The following is a 17,634-nucleotide window of genomic DNA, read 5'->3' as shown; positions in this document are numbered from 1 at the left end:
GATCTGAAAGAATCACACAGAACTATATTAATTAAAACACCTCTTGGCCGATTAGCTCAGAATTCTTTTGTTGTTGTTGTTGTTATTTTGTTTTTTGAGACATGGTTTTTCAAGGGCTTTGGAGCCTGTCCTGGAATTAGCTCTTATAGACAAGGCTGGCCTCAAACTCACAGATATCTACCTGCCTCTGCCTCCCAAGTGCAGGGATTAAAGGTGTATTCCACCACTGCCGTGCTAGCTCAGGATTCTTATTAACTAAGGCTGACATTTTAATTAAGTCATTCCTATTATTTTGTATTTTACCACAAGACTTGTGATTTTCCGGTAAGGTTCCAGGGCATCTGTCTCCTTCAGCAGATACATGGAGTCTGACTCCCCTTTCTTTTCTCCTCTGTCTTTGCTTGGAATTCCTGCCTTGCTCTATTCTGCCCTGCCATAGACACAAAGCAGCTTCTTTACTAAACAACAGTAACAAAATACATTCACAGCATACAGAGTGGAATCCCAAATCACTGTGTAGCTGATTAGAAGAGTTTTGGCTAAAGATCTCACCAAATACTTTATAATAAGAAGTCCTCAGTATCTTCTTCAGGTACTGAATGTTTATTGTAATATACAAAGATTTTAACAGATTGTTGCATACAAAACGTTTTACTCCTACATAAAGTACAAAATTTTATCACATGGAATACATTTATAGGGTGTATATGCAGTATGATTTTTCTCATGATTTAGGTTATTCACACAGATAACATTCATAGAGTTTATCTGCAGTGTGTGATCTTTCATGCACTTGAAGAGTACTGTGAGGTGAAAAGGCTTCACCACACTCACAATGTTCATAGGGTTTCTCTCCAGCATGTGTTAGTTCATGTCTTTGAAGATGAAGGTGATAATCAAAGCCTTTACCACACTAATTACAGTCATAATGTTTCTCTCCAGAATGGGTTTTTTATGTTTTCAGAGATTACTCTGACATACAAAGTCTTTACCACACTGATTACACTAAAAGGGTCTCTCTCCAGTATGGGCTTTTTTATGCTTTTGGAGTTGAATGTGGTGTGCAAAGGCTCTACCACACTGACTACATTCATAGGGTTTCTCTCCAGTATGGCTCCTTTTATGTATTTGTAGATTCCCGTGGCATGCAAAAGCTTTACCACACTGATTACATTTATAGGGTCTCTCTCCCGTATGGGATTTTTTTTTAAAATTTATTTATTATGTATATAGTGTTCTAGGCACCAGATCTCATTATAGATGGGTATGAGCCATCATGTGGTTGCTGGGAATTGAACTCAGGACCTCCGGAATAGCAGTCAGTTCTCTTAACCTCTGAGCCATCTCTCCAGCCCCAGTATGGGATTTTTTATGTTTTTGGAGATGACTGTGATGTGCAAAGGCTTTACCACACTGATTACATTCATAGGGTTTCTCTCCAGTATGGCTCCTTTTATGTATTTGTAGATTCCCGTGGCATGCAAAAGCTTTACCACATTGATTACATTTATAGGGTCTCTCTCCAGTATGGGATTTTTTTTAAAATTTATTTATTATGTATATAGTGTTCTAGGCACCAGATCTCATTATAGATGGGTATGAGCCATCATGTGGTTGCTGGGAATTGAACTCAGGACCTCCGGAATAGCAGTCAGTTCTCTTAACCTCTGAGCCATCTCTCCAGCCCCAGTATGGGATTTTTTATGTTTTTGGAGATGACTGTGATGTGCAAAGGCTTTACCACACTGATTACATTCATAGGGTTTCTCTCCAGTATGGCTCCTTTTATGTATTTGTAGATTCCCGTGGCATGCAAAAGCTTTACCACATTGATTACATTTATAGGGTCTCTCTCCAGTATGGCTTCTTTTATGTCTTTGCAGACGGCTGTGAAAAGCAAAGGCTTTACCACACTGATTACATTCATAGGGTTTCTCTCCAGTATGGCTTCTTTTATGTCTTTGCAGACTGCTGTGAAAAGCAAAGGCTTTACCACACTGATTACATTCATAGGGTTTCTCTCCAGTATGGCTCCTTTTATGTATTTGTAGATTCCTGTGGCATGCAAAAGCTTTACCACATTCATTACATTTATAGGGTTTCTCTCCAGTATGGCTTCTTTTATGTCTTTGCAGACGGCTGTGAAAAGCAAAGGCTTTACCACACTGATTACATTCATAGGGTTTCTCTCCAGTATGGCTTCTTTTATGTCTTTGCAGACGGCTGTGAAAAGCAAAGGCTTTACCACACTGATTACATTCATAGGGTTTCTCTCCAGTATGGCTTCTTTTATGTCTTTGCAGACTGCTGTGAAAAGCAAAGGCTTTACCACACTGATTACATTCATAGGGTTTCTCTCCAGTATGTGTTCTTTTATGACTTTGTAGATAACTGTGGTATGCAAAGGCTTTACCACACTGACTACATTCATAGGGTTTCTCTCCAGTATGGGATTTTTTATGTTTTTGGAGATGACTGTGACGTGCAAAGGCTTTACCACACTGATTACATTCATAGGGTTTCTCTCCAGTATGGCTTCTTTTATGTCTTTGTAGATGACTGTGATGTGCAAAGGCTTCACCACACTGATTACATTCATAGGGTTTCTCTCCAGTATGGCTTCTTTTATGTCTTTGCAGACTGCTGTGAAAAGCAAAGGCTTTACCACACTGATTACATTCATAGGGTTTCTCTCCAGTATGTGTTCTTTTATGACTTTGTAGATAACTGTGGTATGCAAAGGCTTTACCACACTGACTACATTCATAGGGTTTCTCTCCAGTATGGGATTTTTTATGTTTTTGGAGATGACTGTGACGTGCAAAGGCTTTACCACACTGATTACATTCATAGGGTTTCTCTCCAGTATGGCTTCTTTTATGTCTTTGTAGATGACTGTGATGTGCAAAGGCTTCACCACACTGATTACATTCATAGGGTTTCTCTCCAGTATGGCTTCTTTTATGTCTTTGCAGACTGCTGTGAAAAGCAAAGGCTTTACCACACTGATTACATTCATAGGGTTTCTTTCCAGTATGGGTTCTTTTATGACTTTGTAGATAACTGTGATGTGCAAAGGCTTTACCACACTGACTACATTCATAGGGTTTCTCTCCAGTATGGCTCCTTTTATGTATTTGTAGTTTCCCGTGGCATGCAAAAGCTTTACCACATTGATTACATTTATAGGGTTTCTCTCCAGTATGGCTTCTTTTATGTTTTTGGAGACTACTGTGTTGTGCAAAGGCTTTACCACACTGATTACATTCATAGGGTTTCTCTCCAGTATGCGTTCTTTCATGACATTGTAGATTACTGTGGCATGCAAAGGCTTTACCACACTGATTACATTCATAGGGTTTCTCTCCAGTATGGCTTCTTTTATGTCTTTGCAGACTGCTGTGAAAAGCAAAGGCTTTACCACACTGATTACATTCATAGGGTTTCTCTCCACTGTGGCTTCTTTTATGTGTTTGAAGATTGCTGTGACAAGCAAAGGCTTTACCACACTGATTACATTTATAGGGCCTCTCTCCAGTATGGGTTCTTTCATGAACTTGTAGATGACTGTGGTGTGCAAAGGCTTTACCACACTGATTACATTCATAGGGTTTCTCTCCAGTATGGTTTCTTTTATGTCTTTGTAGATTACTGTTGCATGCAAAGGCTTTACCAAAGTGATTACATTCATAGAATTTCTCACCACACTCATTTTCTTCATAGGATTTCAATCTAGTATGTGTTTTTTCAGGCCTCTGAAGATGACTGTCACATGCAAAGGCTTTAACACATTGACTATATGTAGAAGTTTTCTCTCTACTTTGACTTGTTTCTTGCCTACAATGATAATGGAACATATGAAAGCATTACTACATTTAATACATCGTTGAATTTTTTTATCTGTATAAATTAATTTTACAATATAGTCCTATTTTAATTATATATTAAGGTTTTATCACCATGCTTATAATCTTGTTTTTCCCCTTCATTAAGGCTTGCTTTTCATCTTTAAAGATAACTGATAACAGCCTTTATTACATGATTCACAGTTATAGAATCTTTTTTGTGTATAAGAAATATCATGTATTTGAAGAGAACTGAAAAAGCTCAGACATTTACCACTTTTATTGCATTCATAAAGTTTCCTATTCTGTGAGTGATTGTATATTTGCTACTGAACTAGAACAAACAGAAGTATTTACACTGTCCTAGTACTCATGGTGTTTTTCTGAAATGGGAGCTTACTGATATATTAACAATGAGAGAAGAAAATCAATTACTTTTATACTTGTACATTAAATTTAACAAGTATACTCAGCAAGGGGACTGCTACATGTCTTCTATCTGTTCTGAGAGAGAGAGGTATGTTGTATCTTTTCACATCCCTATGCTCATGTGGCTTGTATCCAGAGTAACATATGATATACCTAATGAAGGAAGAATAACAAATGTAAGGTTTCCACATTGAGTTCAAACATTTTGACCTTCTGTCATCATAGACTTGTGGTATCTGGATTAAGGCCTCTCCACAACAGCTGCCCCTTGATTTGTGACTCTAACTGCTCCCTCGTTAAACTTAACAAGTATATGGGTTAAACTACTTTCTATGGACTAGGAGTGTAGTAGAGAATTTTAGAGATATACTCATCACCTTTTCAACATGTATATCTTTTATAATATGAATAATATGAAATAAATAAATTGGAAATTTTACAGCGTAGCTCTCAATGTATTATGATTCAAATGGTAATATAGGATAAGACATTGTTTCCTTGACTTCTTTCTCAAAAGAATGATTTGCAAGTTCAGTTCACCTATCTGAAATTAAGGTATATGATTTTGTGAGATGAATTTAATAAACATCAATGCACTTTATTATTTACACTGTTGCTTTTCTTTAAAACATATAAGATACATTACAATTTCTTTAGAGGTACATTTGTATCAGGTTATACATGAAAATTACCTTTCATGTCTTCTAGAACTTTGACAATGTTCTTCAATATTATGGTCTTCCCAGCTGTATCCTAAAAATATAGTGCCAGAAAAATGTATGTTATATATTTTAAATTGTAAAAAATTTAGTTATCATTTGAAGCAAACCTTACAACCATGCCTGATTTATGTACCCCACTCATCTTTCTCAATCATATTACGAAAACCATCATTAACCAATGAACAGTTGTCCCCGTATGTGAAACATGAAAGATAATTCAGTCTTACCTATACTAGTGAGGTTCCTGTAGGTCTCCACCATCACATCTTTGTAGAGACTCTTCTGGGAAGGATCCAGCAAAGCCCATTCTTCCAAAGTGAAGTTGACATGCACGTCATCATAGGTCACTGCATTCTAAAATATCCCATACATGTGTACAACAGAGTTTGACAACACTGTAAATATATACTTCTTTGACAGTATAGTCATATAATTCTGGTGCTCTCCATACTTATTCCATGACATAGACATCATAATTTAATAACTAAGTCACTTTAGAAGCACACTGAATAGGAGGTTCACCTCTGTCATTTCTTAACTCTTTAAATAGGATATCACCTTCAAGAGTAATGCCTATTCACCAAAAATGAAAGATATGTAAACAGATCAACAGTAAAAGTACAGATAATAGAAATTGTATGAATGATTAATTCCTAACAACAAAAAAGAAAAGTAAAATGAAAATGGCTGGATGCATTGAATCACGCCTCTAATCCTTGCAATCAGAACGCAGAGGCATGTATATATCTATCTGCTTCTGAGTAGAATACAAGTCTAGTCCATGCAATCACTTTTAGGAAATCCGGAAATACATATTAAATACCTGTTTCACATAAAAAATTAATCAAACAAACATAAAAGATAGAAATAACTCAGAGATTTTGGCTGAAGTTTGAACAAAGAGTTATGTATTAACTTCAACTCTTTATTCATCTACCAGAAACATGAAGAACCCCAATTTAAACTGCACCATAAATAAGATTTTACTAAAAGGCACTGTGTGCTTTAAAAGTTACAAATGGACAAATGAATACAATAGCAATTAACACGCTGATTACAAATAACACAGAGCAGAAAAGATATTTCAACAGTACAGAGTCCTCCTGGTCTTGCATGTAGGTGGGCTCATGGGGGATCATAACGATCCATTATTCCAAGTTCAGGGTTTCCAGTACCATCTTTTGATCAATATAAGAACCAGGTACTCACATGGTGCATATCCATGCATACAACTAAAACACTCTTTGTAAAATAAAAATTCAAGACAAACAAAGACAGGCAGGAAGAAGGTTATGCACCTGCAATCCAATGACTATGAAGGCACAGGCAGTATTAATGTCATGAGTACATGCCATCCTGGGAAACAATGATACACTCTGTAAAATTTTAAAATTCAAGATATGGGTAAGCTCAGTACAACAGCATATGCTTGACAGGAACAAAACCATCATACAACAATATAAAAACAAAAAGGCCAGGAAGGTTGGCCCACCTTTAATCCCAGTACTTGGAAGTCAGAGTCAGATCTCTGAGTTTGAACCCAGCATGGTATATACAGCTAATTTCACGATAGCTAGGGCTACACAGACAAACGTTGTCTTCAAAAATAAACAACAAAAATGAAAAGAGTACACTAACAAACCACCTTAGCAGCAAATAGCAGTTAATTCTACTGAATCTTGTGTGATTTGGTGATAGAGTTCATGATGGTGGGGAAGTTATGACACCAAAAGAAGAAAGTTGACTGATTAGTTTCAACCACAACACATAGACACAACGAACAGGAAATAGCTTGAGGCTATAGAAACTCATATTGTGGGATTCCCCTCTGTATGCTGTGATTATCGTTACTTATTAAAGGAACTACTTTAAGCCTATAGGAGAGCTATAGGATCTTAGAGATCTTAGAGAGCTCAGAAAGGAATTCTAGACACTAAAAAATGAAGTTTAGCTGCATTTTTTTCCCCAGATGGGATTTGCTTACTGATTACATGCTGTGGCTCCTTTAAGAGAGCTTTTCCTGATTTAGAGGAAATCAAAATCCAAAATCAAAAAGCTGAACCATTTTGAAATGCCAGGATTCTGGGCCATGCTGCCAGCACAAACTCTGACTCTTTCTGGAGGACCAGCTATGGGGTCTGTGAGCAGATCGCTAATGGCAACTTAGATACCCTGTGTGCCTGAAAATGGGGCAATGTGCATGGCTCTCAGAGGCACCAAACATGCCTCTGCTATGTTGCACTGGGTGGAGCAAGCAGGCAGGCCATATTTGCTCTACCAATGGCACAGCCTAAGTTCATAAGAAGTCCTTAGCATTTTAAGAAGCACTCCTGAACAGTAAAGAATTACAGATACACAATAGGACAGATTCTTACATAAAAGACCTCTAAATGAAACACAGTGTGTTTAAAAAAATGTACATAGGCTTGGGAGAGAGAAGGAAAAAAATATAGAGAGTTATAAAAAGAAGTAAATGGTTTATAAAAAGTGAAATGAAGTCTTTAAAGAGACAGAGTACAGACAGTCATAAATTAAAGGAGTAAATAGAATAAAATAAATATTAAAAAGTGATAGAATAAAAACAAATAAGCCACATAAAGATGGACTATATATAGAGTGTCTGGATCATGTATATTATTGTATTTTCTTTGAATTTTTTGACTATAAAGGAGCTACGTAACTAACATATATGCTTCAAAGGTATCACTTCAGAATTTGGTTCTAAGGATTTATTGCTTTGGAAAACAGGTTGTTCTTTTATGTCCACAGAGGATGAGAACCTGTGGAATCCTTCAAGACTAATGTGGTTTGATGAATCAAGACTGCCCAAAAGGTCGCTGTGAACACCTCCAAACAATCACTTTGCCAAATAAAAATCAGGAAGCAGTTTGGAGAGAACTTTGCCCATATTCCGAAATACTGCTCATAAATTTTTCTTTACATTTAAAGGGGGATATGCTATAGAAATTTGCATTGGTTTATTGATACAAATTTAAGGTCAATTTTATTATATGCATTTCTGCTCTTGATTAAGGTATCGTATTTGTGCAGCTCATTTTAAAATGTAATGTATAATTTAAAATATAGGTAAATAGAGAGTCATCTATAATAGTAATAGTCAAGTTTGTAGTCATCTTAGTTAGATTTTCTAGATGTACAGAGATGTATTTCAGACAGATAGGGATTCTTCAAATCTTTCAGAGACTTGCAGAATATGACATTTAAAATGTTTTAAGAGCTTAAGACTTATCATGACAATGAGACACTGGTGGTACCAATCTACTGCAAGAGGATGATGGGCATCGAAGCAGCTCCTTATGGAGTTTGTTAGACATTTGGGCAAGAAAGTACTCTTGCCTGGACTGCTTGATGAACTGGACGTGCAGGACCCACAGAGAAATGACTGCTGAACTTGCCTAAAGGTGAGATGATTCTTCTGGGTTCCTGATTCATGAAAGAGTCTGCCAGACATTCTGCAGGACACAGAAGAAACTGATGGACTTTTCCATTGCAAGGCAGAACAGGTTTTCAAATTTCCTGCTTCCTGGAAAGGTCTGCTGGATACTATGGGCCTCTGGGCTGAATATTGGATGCCCCAACAACGCAGAAGAACTTCGGGTGATTGTCTGGGCAACGAGATGTCTGTCATTTCTAGAGATTTGGAAGTTGCTTACAATATACTTCCTGTTTATTTAGGTAATATTATGTCCTTCTGGGGTTTTTGATGGAGTTGAAGAATTTATAGTTGTAGTTAGTTTTCCTTAGTTATGATAAAAGATAAAGTATTGTAACTGTAATTCTTGCATGATACCTGTTTTCTTATTTGTAATATTACTATGTTAAAATTAAAACCTTCCTTTTCATTTAAACAGAAAGTGGGAGGTAATATGCGATTCCCCTATGTATGCTGTGATTATCATTGTTTAATAAAGGAACTGCTTTGGGCCTACAGCAGAGCTGTAGGGCAGAACTTTGGTGGGGGGGAAACTAAACTGAATGCTGGGAGAAAGAAGGTGGAGTCAGTGAGAAGTTATGTATCCCGGCCAGACACAGATGCTGGGAACATTACCTGGTAAGCCACAGCCATGTAGCAATATGCAGGTTAATAGAAATGAGTTAAATTAAAATGTAATAGGTAACCAAGAAGAAGCTAGTGCTAATGGGCCAAGCAGTAATTTAATTAATACAGTTTCTGTGTGATTACTTTGGGATAAGCAGCTGGGAACAAACAAGCAGCTCTCTTTACTATATCATATCACACCCCCAGTGAGAAATTTCATACAGAAAGGCTTCTCCTACTAATGGTTTCACAAGCAATCAAATGAAAGTTACCAAGAAGAGGCACATATTAAAATACATCTTCCTATCTGGGAGGTTTTTCATTCAATAAATTACATTTTGACCTGGGTCACTATAGGCTCCTGGTATTTATCAGGAAAATTAATTTAGTCACTCATAGCCCACAATAGTCCCTACACTGTTCAAAAGTTCAAAGTCTCTTCTGATGCTCAAGACGATCACGTGACAGTGACTTGTCCACAGTCATTCAGTCCCAAAGAAACACACAGAGGTCTACATTAATTATAAACTGGTTGGCCGATTAGCTCAGGGTCCTTATTAACTAATTCTTACATCGTACACTATCTTATCTGTGTTAACCTCATTGTTTGGTCCCTTTTATCAGTGAGGTGTTCTCATCGTGTTTCCTCTGCATCTGGGTGATGACTGCAGACTGAGCCTTTCCTATTACCAGAATTCTCCTGTTCTGATCACCCCACCTAGCCTTCCTGCCTGGTAACTGGCCAGTCAGCACTTTATCAAGTGACAAATCTTTACAAGGTACAAGATCATTGTCCCACAGTAAATAACATCTTGTAAAAATCAGAAAACAACTACATCTTTCCAACATACAATGGTACAGAATACCATTTACACTCCAAAGTAGAGAAATGGAGACACAGTGAGGGAAGATTGAACCAAGGCAAGACTGAAGCGTAGCAGGACAAACATCAAACCTTGTAGCTCTGTCTCAGATGCACAGGGCTTCAGTTTCAAAGGACTTAGATGGCCCTGTCTCTGCATCTTCTCATACATCTCTCTCTTTGTTTACTTCTACTCCCTATATTCATCAAGCTCTCCATAGAAGATGTCTTATAGCTTAGGCATCTCAATATCTTGAGGTATCAAAATGCAATCTAGGTTATATCAAAATAAAAGTCAGCTGTTGTGGAATAGTATTGTTAAGATGTGTTATATTTGTTTATATTGTGAAACATTGTTTCAGTGATGCAAATATGTGATGCATTCTATTATATTGATGATGCAAATATTTGATGTATTCTTTTATATTGCATTTCTTTAATTCTGTAAAGATATGATACTGGACTGGTCTAAAATACCTATTTGTCAGTAGCTTGGTAGGAACGAATAAGAATGGCTGGAAGGCAGAGAGAAAAAATGGGAGTTTTGCTTTTCTCCACAAAACTGGCTTTTTTTTTCTTTCTACACCACTCATTTTATTGCGCTGTAGACCTAAATAAATCATCAGTAATAAACACCCAAAAGAATTAATACTTTGTCTCAGAAATTATGCAATTACTTTTTAATTTGTCCTTACTCAATTTCTCAGGGAATGGAGAAAATTGGAATGACTTGGGAACAAAATATTATACAAATGACCCATAGATAAGTTTTTCATGAAGTCTATTTCCCACTAAAATCCTGTGAACTCAAGCTCCACTGTGTGCATTACTTTCAACACCCCCATATTCCTTGTCCTACAAGAATAGCTAATTACGCTCTGTGGACAGTTGTATATGGCTTTTACCATCTAAACTCCTAATATTTTCAACGTTCCTCCAAAAGACAACATTCCCACATTCTACCCAGCAACAAAATCACTTTGGGTGTACCAAATTTTGACCTATTCTTGCTGTGATTAAATTCACTAAAAAAAAAGCATATGAGGTAATAAACAGGCTTGTTTCACTGATATTTCCAGATCACAACCCACAACTGTGGAAGTTTAGGATTTAAACTCAAGTTAGGAAATGAAGGCAAGAGACACAAGAAAAAAATGTTTACTGGCTTTCTCTCTTGCTTAGTCCACTCTCACAGATTCAGCAAGCTTTCCTATCCTTCTCAGTCACTCTTGCTTAGTGTGTGATGACATCCACCATCAGGGAAAGAGAAGAGCCTTCCTATATTAATCATCAATCAACACAATTTTCCCCAAACACAGTAAATAGCCATTTTGATCGGGTCAAAGCCTCAAGTGATGTTCTCTCAGATGACTTTAATCTACATCATGTTGACAGCTGAAGCTAATTAACATAGAGATGATAATATACAAGAAGATTCTTTTTAACACAAAATCAATATATTAACCATAACAAACATGAAGAATTGGAAAACACAGATAGGTCAAGAAATGGGAAAAGGGCCGGGCGGTGGTGGCGCACTCCTTTAATCCCAGCACTCGGGAGGCAGAGGCAGGCGGATCTCTGAGTTCAAAGCCAGCCTGGTCTACAAGAGCTAGTTCCAGGACAGGCTCTAGAAACTACAGGGAAACCCTGTCTCGAAAAACCAAAAAGAAATGGGAAAAGTAAGCCTATAACATCAAGAAGAGAAAAATAAAACTGTCTCTGCAAAAAAAACTTCCTAAACCAACAAATGCTCAGGGACCTCATAATATAGTATATTTTCTGAAAAAGAATGATGAAGACCTATCATTTTCTAGAGAAACAATAAATTTAGATGATAATTAATAAAATAAAAAAATATATATGGTATCATAGGCAAAACAAGACACAAAGACAGGCCTACAAATACATATCATGGTTCCTTAAACAAGAATGACAAGATACTAACCAAAATTAAATAACAAGATCACTGGCCAGTAGCCATCCTGTGCATTCTAGTTCCCTCCTTTGCTGATAATAGAAACTGGATTGGGTGAGGAGAGCTGTCCACCAAATTGGTAAATTTGCATAAAACTTCCTGATGTTTTAATTTTATGAAAAACAGTTTTGATTACTAAAAGGATCTCATTCTCTCATAAAAAGAAAATTGTATTGATTAAGATCACTTAGGCACCATTTTGTTTCCTATGAATGAAGATTGCCTGTAAGTCTGCATCAAAGTGAGGAAATAAAAACTTTTTCAAACCAAATGCAAGATAATAAATAAAAAACCAGTGTATAATTTGTATTATACACATAAAGCAAGTTGTTTTGCTCTAATTGTTTTATGAGGCACAGTACTTTTGAAAAGAAGCTTATCCCCACATTTTGTGTATGTTTATGTGTGAGAAAGAATGTCTTCCATGTGTATAAGAACAGAGGGTGTCATGTCAGATGCCCCCGAATCTGGAGTAGCAGGTGGTTCTGAGCCTCCCAACTTGTAAATTGGGATATGAACAGGCCTAATAATTCCAAGTCAATGAAAAATTCTTAAAATGTAGACTGGCATGAGCTGAGCAACACTTTAGCTACATCACTTTGGTTATTTATGGGGAAAAAACTTTTACAAACTTATAGAGCTACAATGAAAATCAAGACGGGCAGTTCCTCAGAAAATTGGGAATAGATCTACCCCAGGATGCTGTTGTACCAGTCTTGGGCATATACCATCTTTTAGTTACTTTTTTTTTTTTTTTACTCTTTGGCTCTTTGGGAGCCCACCATACAGCTCCCAAATAAATCACATGGAAAATTATTTTTACCTATGAATGCCCAGTCTTAGCTTGGTTCTAGTCAGCTTTCTTAATTTAATTGTTCTATCTACCTTTTGCCTTTGGGCTTTTATCTTTATTCTATATACCTTTCTTTACTTCCTACTCTGTGGCTAACTGTGAAGTTGGTGGTTAGTCCCAGACATTCTTCTCTTTCTTTTCTTGGTCCTCAATCCTTCTCTCTTTTTCCCCTTTTATTTATTCTCTCTGTCTGGGCATCCCAACCTATCCATCTCCTGCCTAGCTACTGTCCATTCAGATCTTTACTAGATCATCAGGTGTTTTAGGCATGCAGAGTAACACAGCTTCACAGAGTTGAAAAATGCAACATAAAAGAATGCAACACACTCTTGCATCATTAAATAAATATTCCACAGCATAAATAGATGTAATGTTTCACAACATTTCCCCTTTTGTCTAAATAAAAAAGGAAAGGTTATAACTTTTCACTTTCTCCACAGCTGCCATTTCCTTTTCATTAGCATTAAAAAATAAAGTTAATAAACTACTGTGCAATCTATAGCTATGGGTATTAATTACCCCTTTCTGTTATTAAGCATATCTTTTAGGGGGACAGATAAAACATTAACTAGTTAATCTTTATCAATAAAAATTGGGGAGTCAGATATCAGGGGTAAAAAACCTGAAGATCTGAGAAACAGTGAAGAAGCCACCAGTGACTCTTCCTGTTCCATTCCTCTATCCAAAAAAAGGCCAAGATCCTCTCTCAGCCCAACTTATTACTTGTCTCCTTTCTATCCACGGTCCTCCAAAGCTCTATGGTATCTTTTATCAGTAAATAGCTAGCTCTGTTCTCTGACTCCAACATGCTTTTTCAAAATCAAAATATCACACAACATCCTGCAACCTCTCATATATCTCACTCTTGCTACTTCCACACTCCTATGCAGCTCTCCATGGCGGATGTCCCATAGCTTGGGTATCTCAACATCCTGTGGTCTGAAATGTGACCCAGTTTCATATCCACCACTTCATGTAATGAACTCTCACAATCTCTTCTTCACTGGGGCTCTGACTCTGCCAAACATAGATGGGCAAAATAGTGATGACCTGATCACAAAAGAAGAATCCATGATCTTTATAATTTGCATCTTTCATGTTTCCTGAATCAGTATGACATAGGTAATCCTGCCAAGATTTGATAGACTCTACCAAGCTTGGACCAAATTTGCTGCAAATTCTATATGATGTTGGTCCTAGGATAAGCAATTACTTTGTGTACTTCTTCCAAGAATTAAGGGCTTAGCTAGATGCAGTCTTATACTTGGAGCATGTTGCTAGGATTCAAATGCATAGCGAGGCTCATTCCTTTAATGGGGCTAAAATCTTTGATAATCTCTGTACCTTTTTTCACCACTAGACTGCCATCTGAAACTACCTAGTATTGTTTTTCTTAACAAAACAGACTTTTTGTGATGTAGGCTGTGAATATTTGTTGCTTTTATTGGTTGATGAATGAACCTGTTTTGGCCTATGACAAGGCAGAATATAGCTAGCTAAATACAAACAGATAGAAACAGAGAGAAAGAAGCATTCAAGGAGACTCAGAGCTGCAGGAGGAAAAAGATGTGAAGTAACAAGTCATGAATCATGTAGAAAAGCAGATCTATACAAACTATGGGTTATGGGTTAATTTAAATGTAAGAGCTAGCCAGTAATAGTCTGAGTCATTGGCCAAATATTTATAAGTAATATAAGCCTCCGAATGGTGACTTGGAGCTGGCAGATGGGAGAGAGGTCTTGCAGCTACACTTGTTTGTCTTTTTCTTCTTCATTTTTTTTCACAGTAGACCTGAATGAGTCATCAGTAATCACCATCCAATAGAAGCAATATTTTATACAGGAAATCAGTTTATTCCTTTGTAATTCTACCCACACACTTTCTCAAGACATGGAGAGAATAAGAAAGATTAGCGCAAAAAATGTCACACAAATGATCTCTAGATAAATTTTTCATGAAGTCTTCTAAGCACCTGTGCTTATGTGTCAAGCTAAGATCACCTGATACATAAGAGGCCACAAGGAATAAACCCAGACTTGGGCGGGAAAGGCTACAGCAAGACAATGCTGTGACTGTTTTATTGAGGACAATCAGACCCAAAACAGAAGATAATGGCAATTTCTAGGATCACTACAGTTATAGCTTCCAGGAAGATGTGGGATTTCCCTCCGTAAGCTGTGAATATGTTTTCTTCCCATTAATACAAAAATCTACTTTGGACTTATGGCAGCACATAATAGAGCAAGGTGGGAATTCTGAGCAAAGAGAGAGGTGAAGAGAAAGGAGAGTCAGGGAGACACCATGTAGCTGCCAAGGAGACAGATGCCAGACAGAACCTTACAGTAGGCCACAGCCATATGGCAATACATAGATTTATAGAAATGAGTTAATTTAAGATTAAGTGTTACTTAATAAGAAGTCAAAGCTATTGGACAAACAGTATTGTAATCAAGAGACTCTGTAATGATTTCTGGGCATCCAGGAAACAAACAAACAGCTTCCATCAACCAAATGGTGCCAAAATGAGGCAACTACATCAACATAAAACCTGAGAGAGTTAAAAAAAATCTAGACACAAAGAACAGAGTTAAGCAAGGCTTCCTGGTAGCTACCATATTTTTCCAGACAGGGTTTGTTATCCGGCAGCAAACAAGGGTGCCACAGCTCCTATAAGAGATGTCATCCTGACTCAGCAACAAAAGATGCACAGCTTCTTAAGGGAAGGGCTTCCATGGTTTGTGCTGCACAAATAGCTCTGACTCTTTTGAGAGGTACTGCACCTGGGATCTGTGTGCAGCATGTTACAAAAACTGCTTAATGGAGACATAGCCATGGCATGTCTCTCAAGCTGGGACAGAGAGAGAATGGCTTGCAGAGCTGGCAGCAAACAACCTACCTCTGCCATGTTGCACTAAGTAGAGCAAGCAGGCAGGGCCTAAGAAAGTTGGTCCTAGCCATGCCTGTTCAGCATTTGTTTTAAAAAGTGCTTCTGGTCAGAAAATAATTACAAATATCCAAAAAATTCAGATTAAGATAAAAAGGCCTGTAAGTGGGTCACAGTGCATAAATGTATGCAAGCTTGGGAGAGAGAAGACAGTCATAGATTAAAGAAGTAAAGAAAAATAAGGCATGTAAAGATGGGAAATACACAGAGAGTCTAGATTATGTGCATCATTGTGTTTTCTTGAGTTTTTGACCGTGAATGAGCACAGAGAGACATTTCATTGTAGGGCCTGCTAAGCAAACCAACATATATACTTTAAAAGTATCTTGACTTCAAAATTTGGGTCTAAGGATATGTTTGCTTGGAAAAGAGGTTCTGCTTTGTTTCTGTAGAGATGAGAACTGTGGTTCCTTCCAGAATAAGGTGGTTTGATGGACCAAGATCCCCTGGTAGTTCCCCATGAACCCTCAAAAAGACTTTGCCAACAAAAGCCGAAATCAGTTTGGAGAGAATTACTCCAAAATTCACAAATAATGTTTATAAATGTTTGTTTACATTTAAAGGGGATAATGATAATAGAGATAACCCTTTGTATTTATATAGACCTCGGTCTATTGATATGAATTTAAGGACAATTTGTTATGAACCTTTACTCTTGTTTAAGGTATTATATTTGTTCAGTTCATTTTAAAGATGCAATGTGTAGTTAAGAAATACAAATTAATAGATAGTCATTTATAATAGTTTAAACTTGGTAGTAATGTTAGTTAGGTTTTTCTAGATGTACAGAGAATTATTTCATATGGATAGGTATTCTTCAATCTTTCAAGACATACAGAATATGGCATTATAAATGTTTTTAAAACTTAGGGCCTTTTCATGACAGTAAGACATGTGCTTCTTCTGGTAGCACCCAATTATTTCAGAGAGGTTCATGAGCATTGAAGAAACTCATTATGGAATTTGCATTCAATGTGACAAGGCTAGCCATTTGGGCAAGAGACTGCTCTTGCCAGGATTATTTGGTGGTATGTTGTATAAATTGGACATGCGAGGACCCTAAAAAAAATGACTCCTAAAGTTGCCTAAAGAAGGTGAGACAGGGGCTGGAGAGATGTGCTCAGAGGTTAGGAGCAACTGGCTGCTCTTCTGGAGGTCCTGAGTTCAATTCCCAGCAACCACATGGTGGCTCACAACCATCTGTACTGAGATCTAGCACACTCCTCTGGCATGTGGCACACTTGGAGGCAGAATGTTGTATACATAATAAATAAATAAATCTAAAAAAAAAGAAGGTGAGACAGTTTCTGCTTCATGAAAGAGTCTGCTAGACATTCTGCAGGACACAGAAAAAAGGTGACTGAGAAACTGCCAATATAGGTGGAAACTGTCCTTGAAATTTGCTGCTTCATGGAAAGGTTCTGCCAGCACTATGGGCCTATAGACTGAAGATGGATGCCCCAATGTTACAGAAGAACTTTGGGTGATTGTACAGGCAGCAAGATGTCTTTGTCAATTCTAGAGTTTTGGAAGTGCTTATAATTACTTAGGTAATATATGTCCTTCTGGAATTTTTGATGGAGTTAAAGAAAGACAATTTAATAATTATAAAAAATAGATTAAATATAAAACTTTAGACTCACAAAGATAGAATAGATGACAGAGTATTTTCCTCAATTTGACAAATGTAAATCGACTAAATACTGTAATTATAATTCTTGCTTGATAATTGGTTTCTTGTATGTAATCTTGCTATATCAAAGTTAAAACCTTCCTTTTTATTTAGACAGAAAAGTGGAGGTGATGTGCGATTCCCCTCTGTATGCTGTGAATATGTTTTATTCCCATTGGTTAATAAAGAAACTGCTTGGGCCTATGGCAGCACAGAATAGAACAAGGTGAGAATTCCAAGTAGAGATGGAGGAGAAAAGAAGGCAGAG

The 17,634-nt window shown here is 37.0% G+C and overlaps 1 protein-coding gene across 1 annotated transcript; it reads right to left on the bottom strand.

The window, feature by feature from the left end:
- Positions 1 to 580: 580 nt before the first annotated feature.
- LOC119820419 (zinc finger protein 431-like) lies at positions 581 to 5,538 on the bottom strand. The gene is made up of 4 exons (XM_038338710.1): positions 5,224 to 5,538; positions 4,967 to 5,027; positions 1,946 to 3,837; positions 581 to 866 (listed from the first exon to the last, which is right to left on the bottom strand). Exons 1-4 carry the CDS (start codon positions 5,255 to 5,257, stop codon positions 658 to 660), a joined length of 2,196 nt encoding a protein of 731 aa, XP_038194638.1. The 5' UTR covers positions 5,258 to 5,538; the 3' UTR covers positions 581 to 657.
- Between the last annotated feature and the right edge of the window lie 12,096 nt (positions 5,539 to 17,634).

This window comes from Arvicola amphibius, chromosome 8 (genome assembly GCF_903992535.2).
Source record: "Arvicola amphibius chromosome 8, mArvAmp1.2, whole genome shotgun sequence".
Taxonomy (NCBI): Eukaryota; Metazoa; Chordata; class Mammalia; order Rodentia; family Cricetidae; genus Arvicola; species Arvicola amphibius.
The sequence above is the reverse complement of the archived record's forward strand: the minus strand, read 5'-3'. Positions and strand labels throughout refer to the sequence as shown.

Bases quoted from the DNA above. Each gene is read 5' to 3' on its own strand.
- LOC119820419 (XM_038338710.1), bottom strand. From the start codon at position 5,257: ATGGTGGAGACCTACAGGAACCTCACTAGTATAG. The intron at 5,028-5,223 runs GTAAGACTGAAT...CTATATTTTTAG, and splicing joins CAGGAACCTCACTAGTATAG to GATACAGCTGGGAAGACCAT. The intron at 3,838-4,966 runs GTAATTTTCATG...TTATCATTGTAG, and splicing joins AGTTCTAGAAGACATGAAAG to GCAAGAAACAAGTCAAAGTA.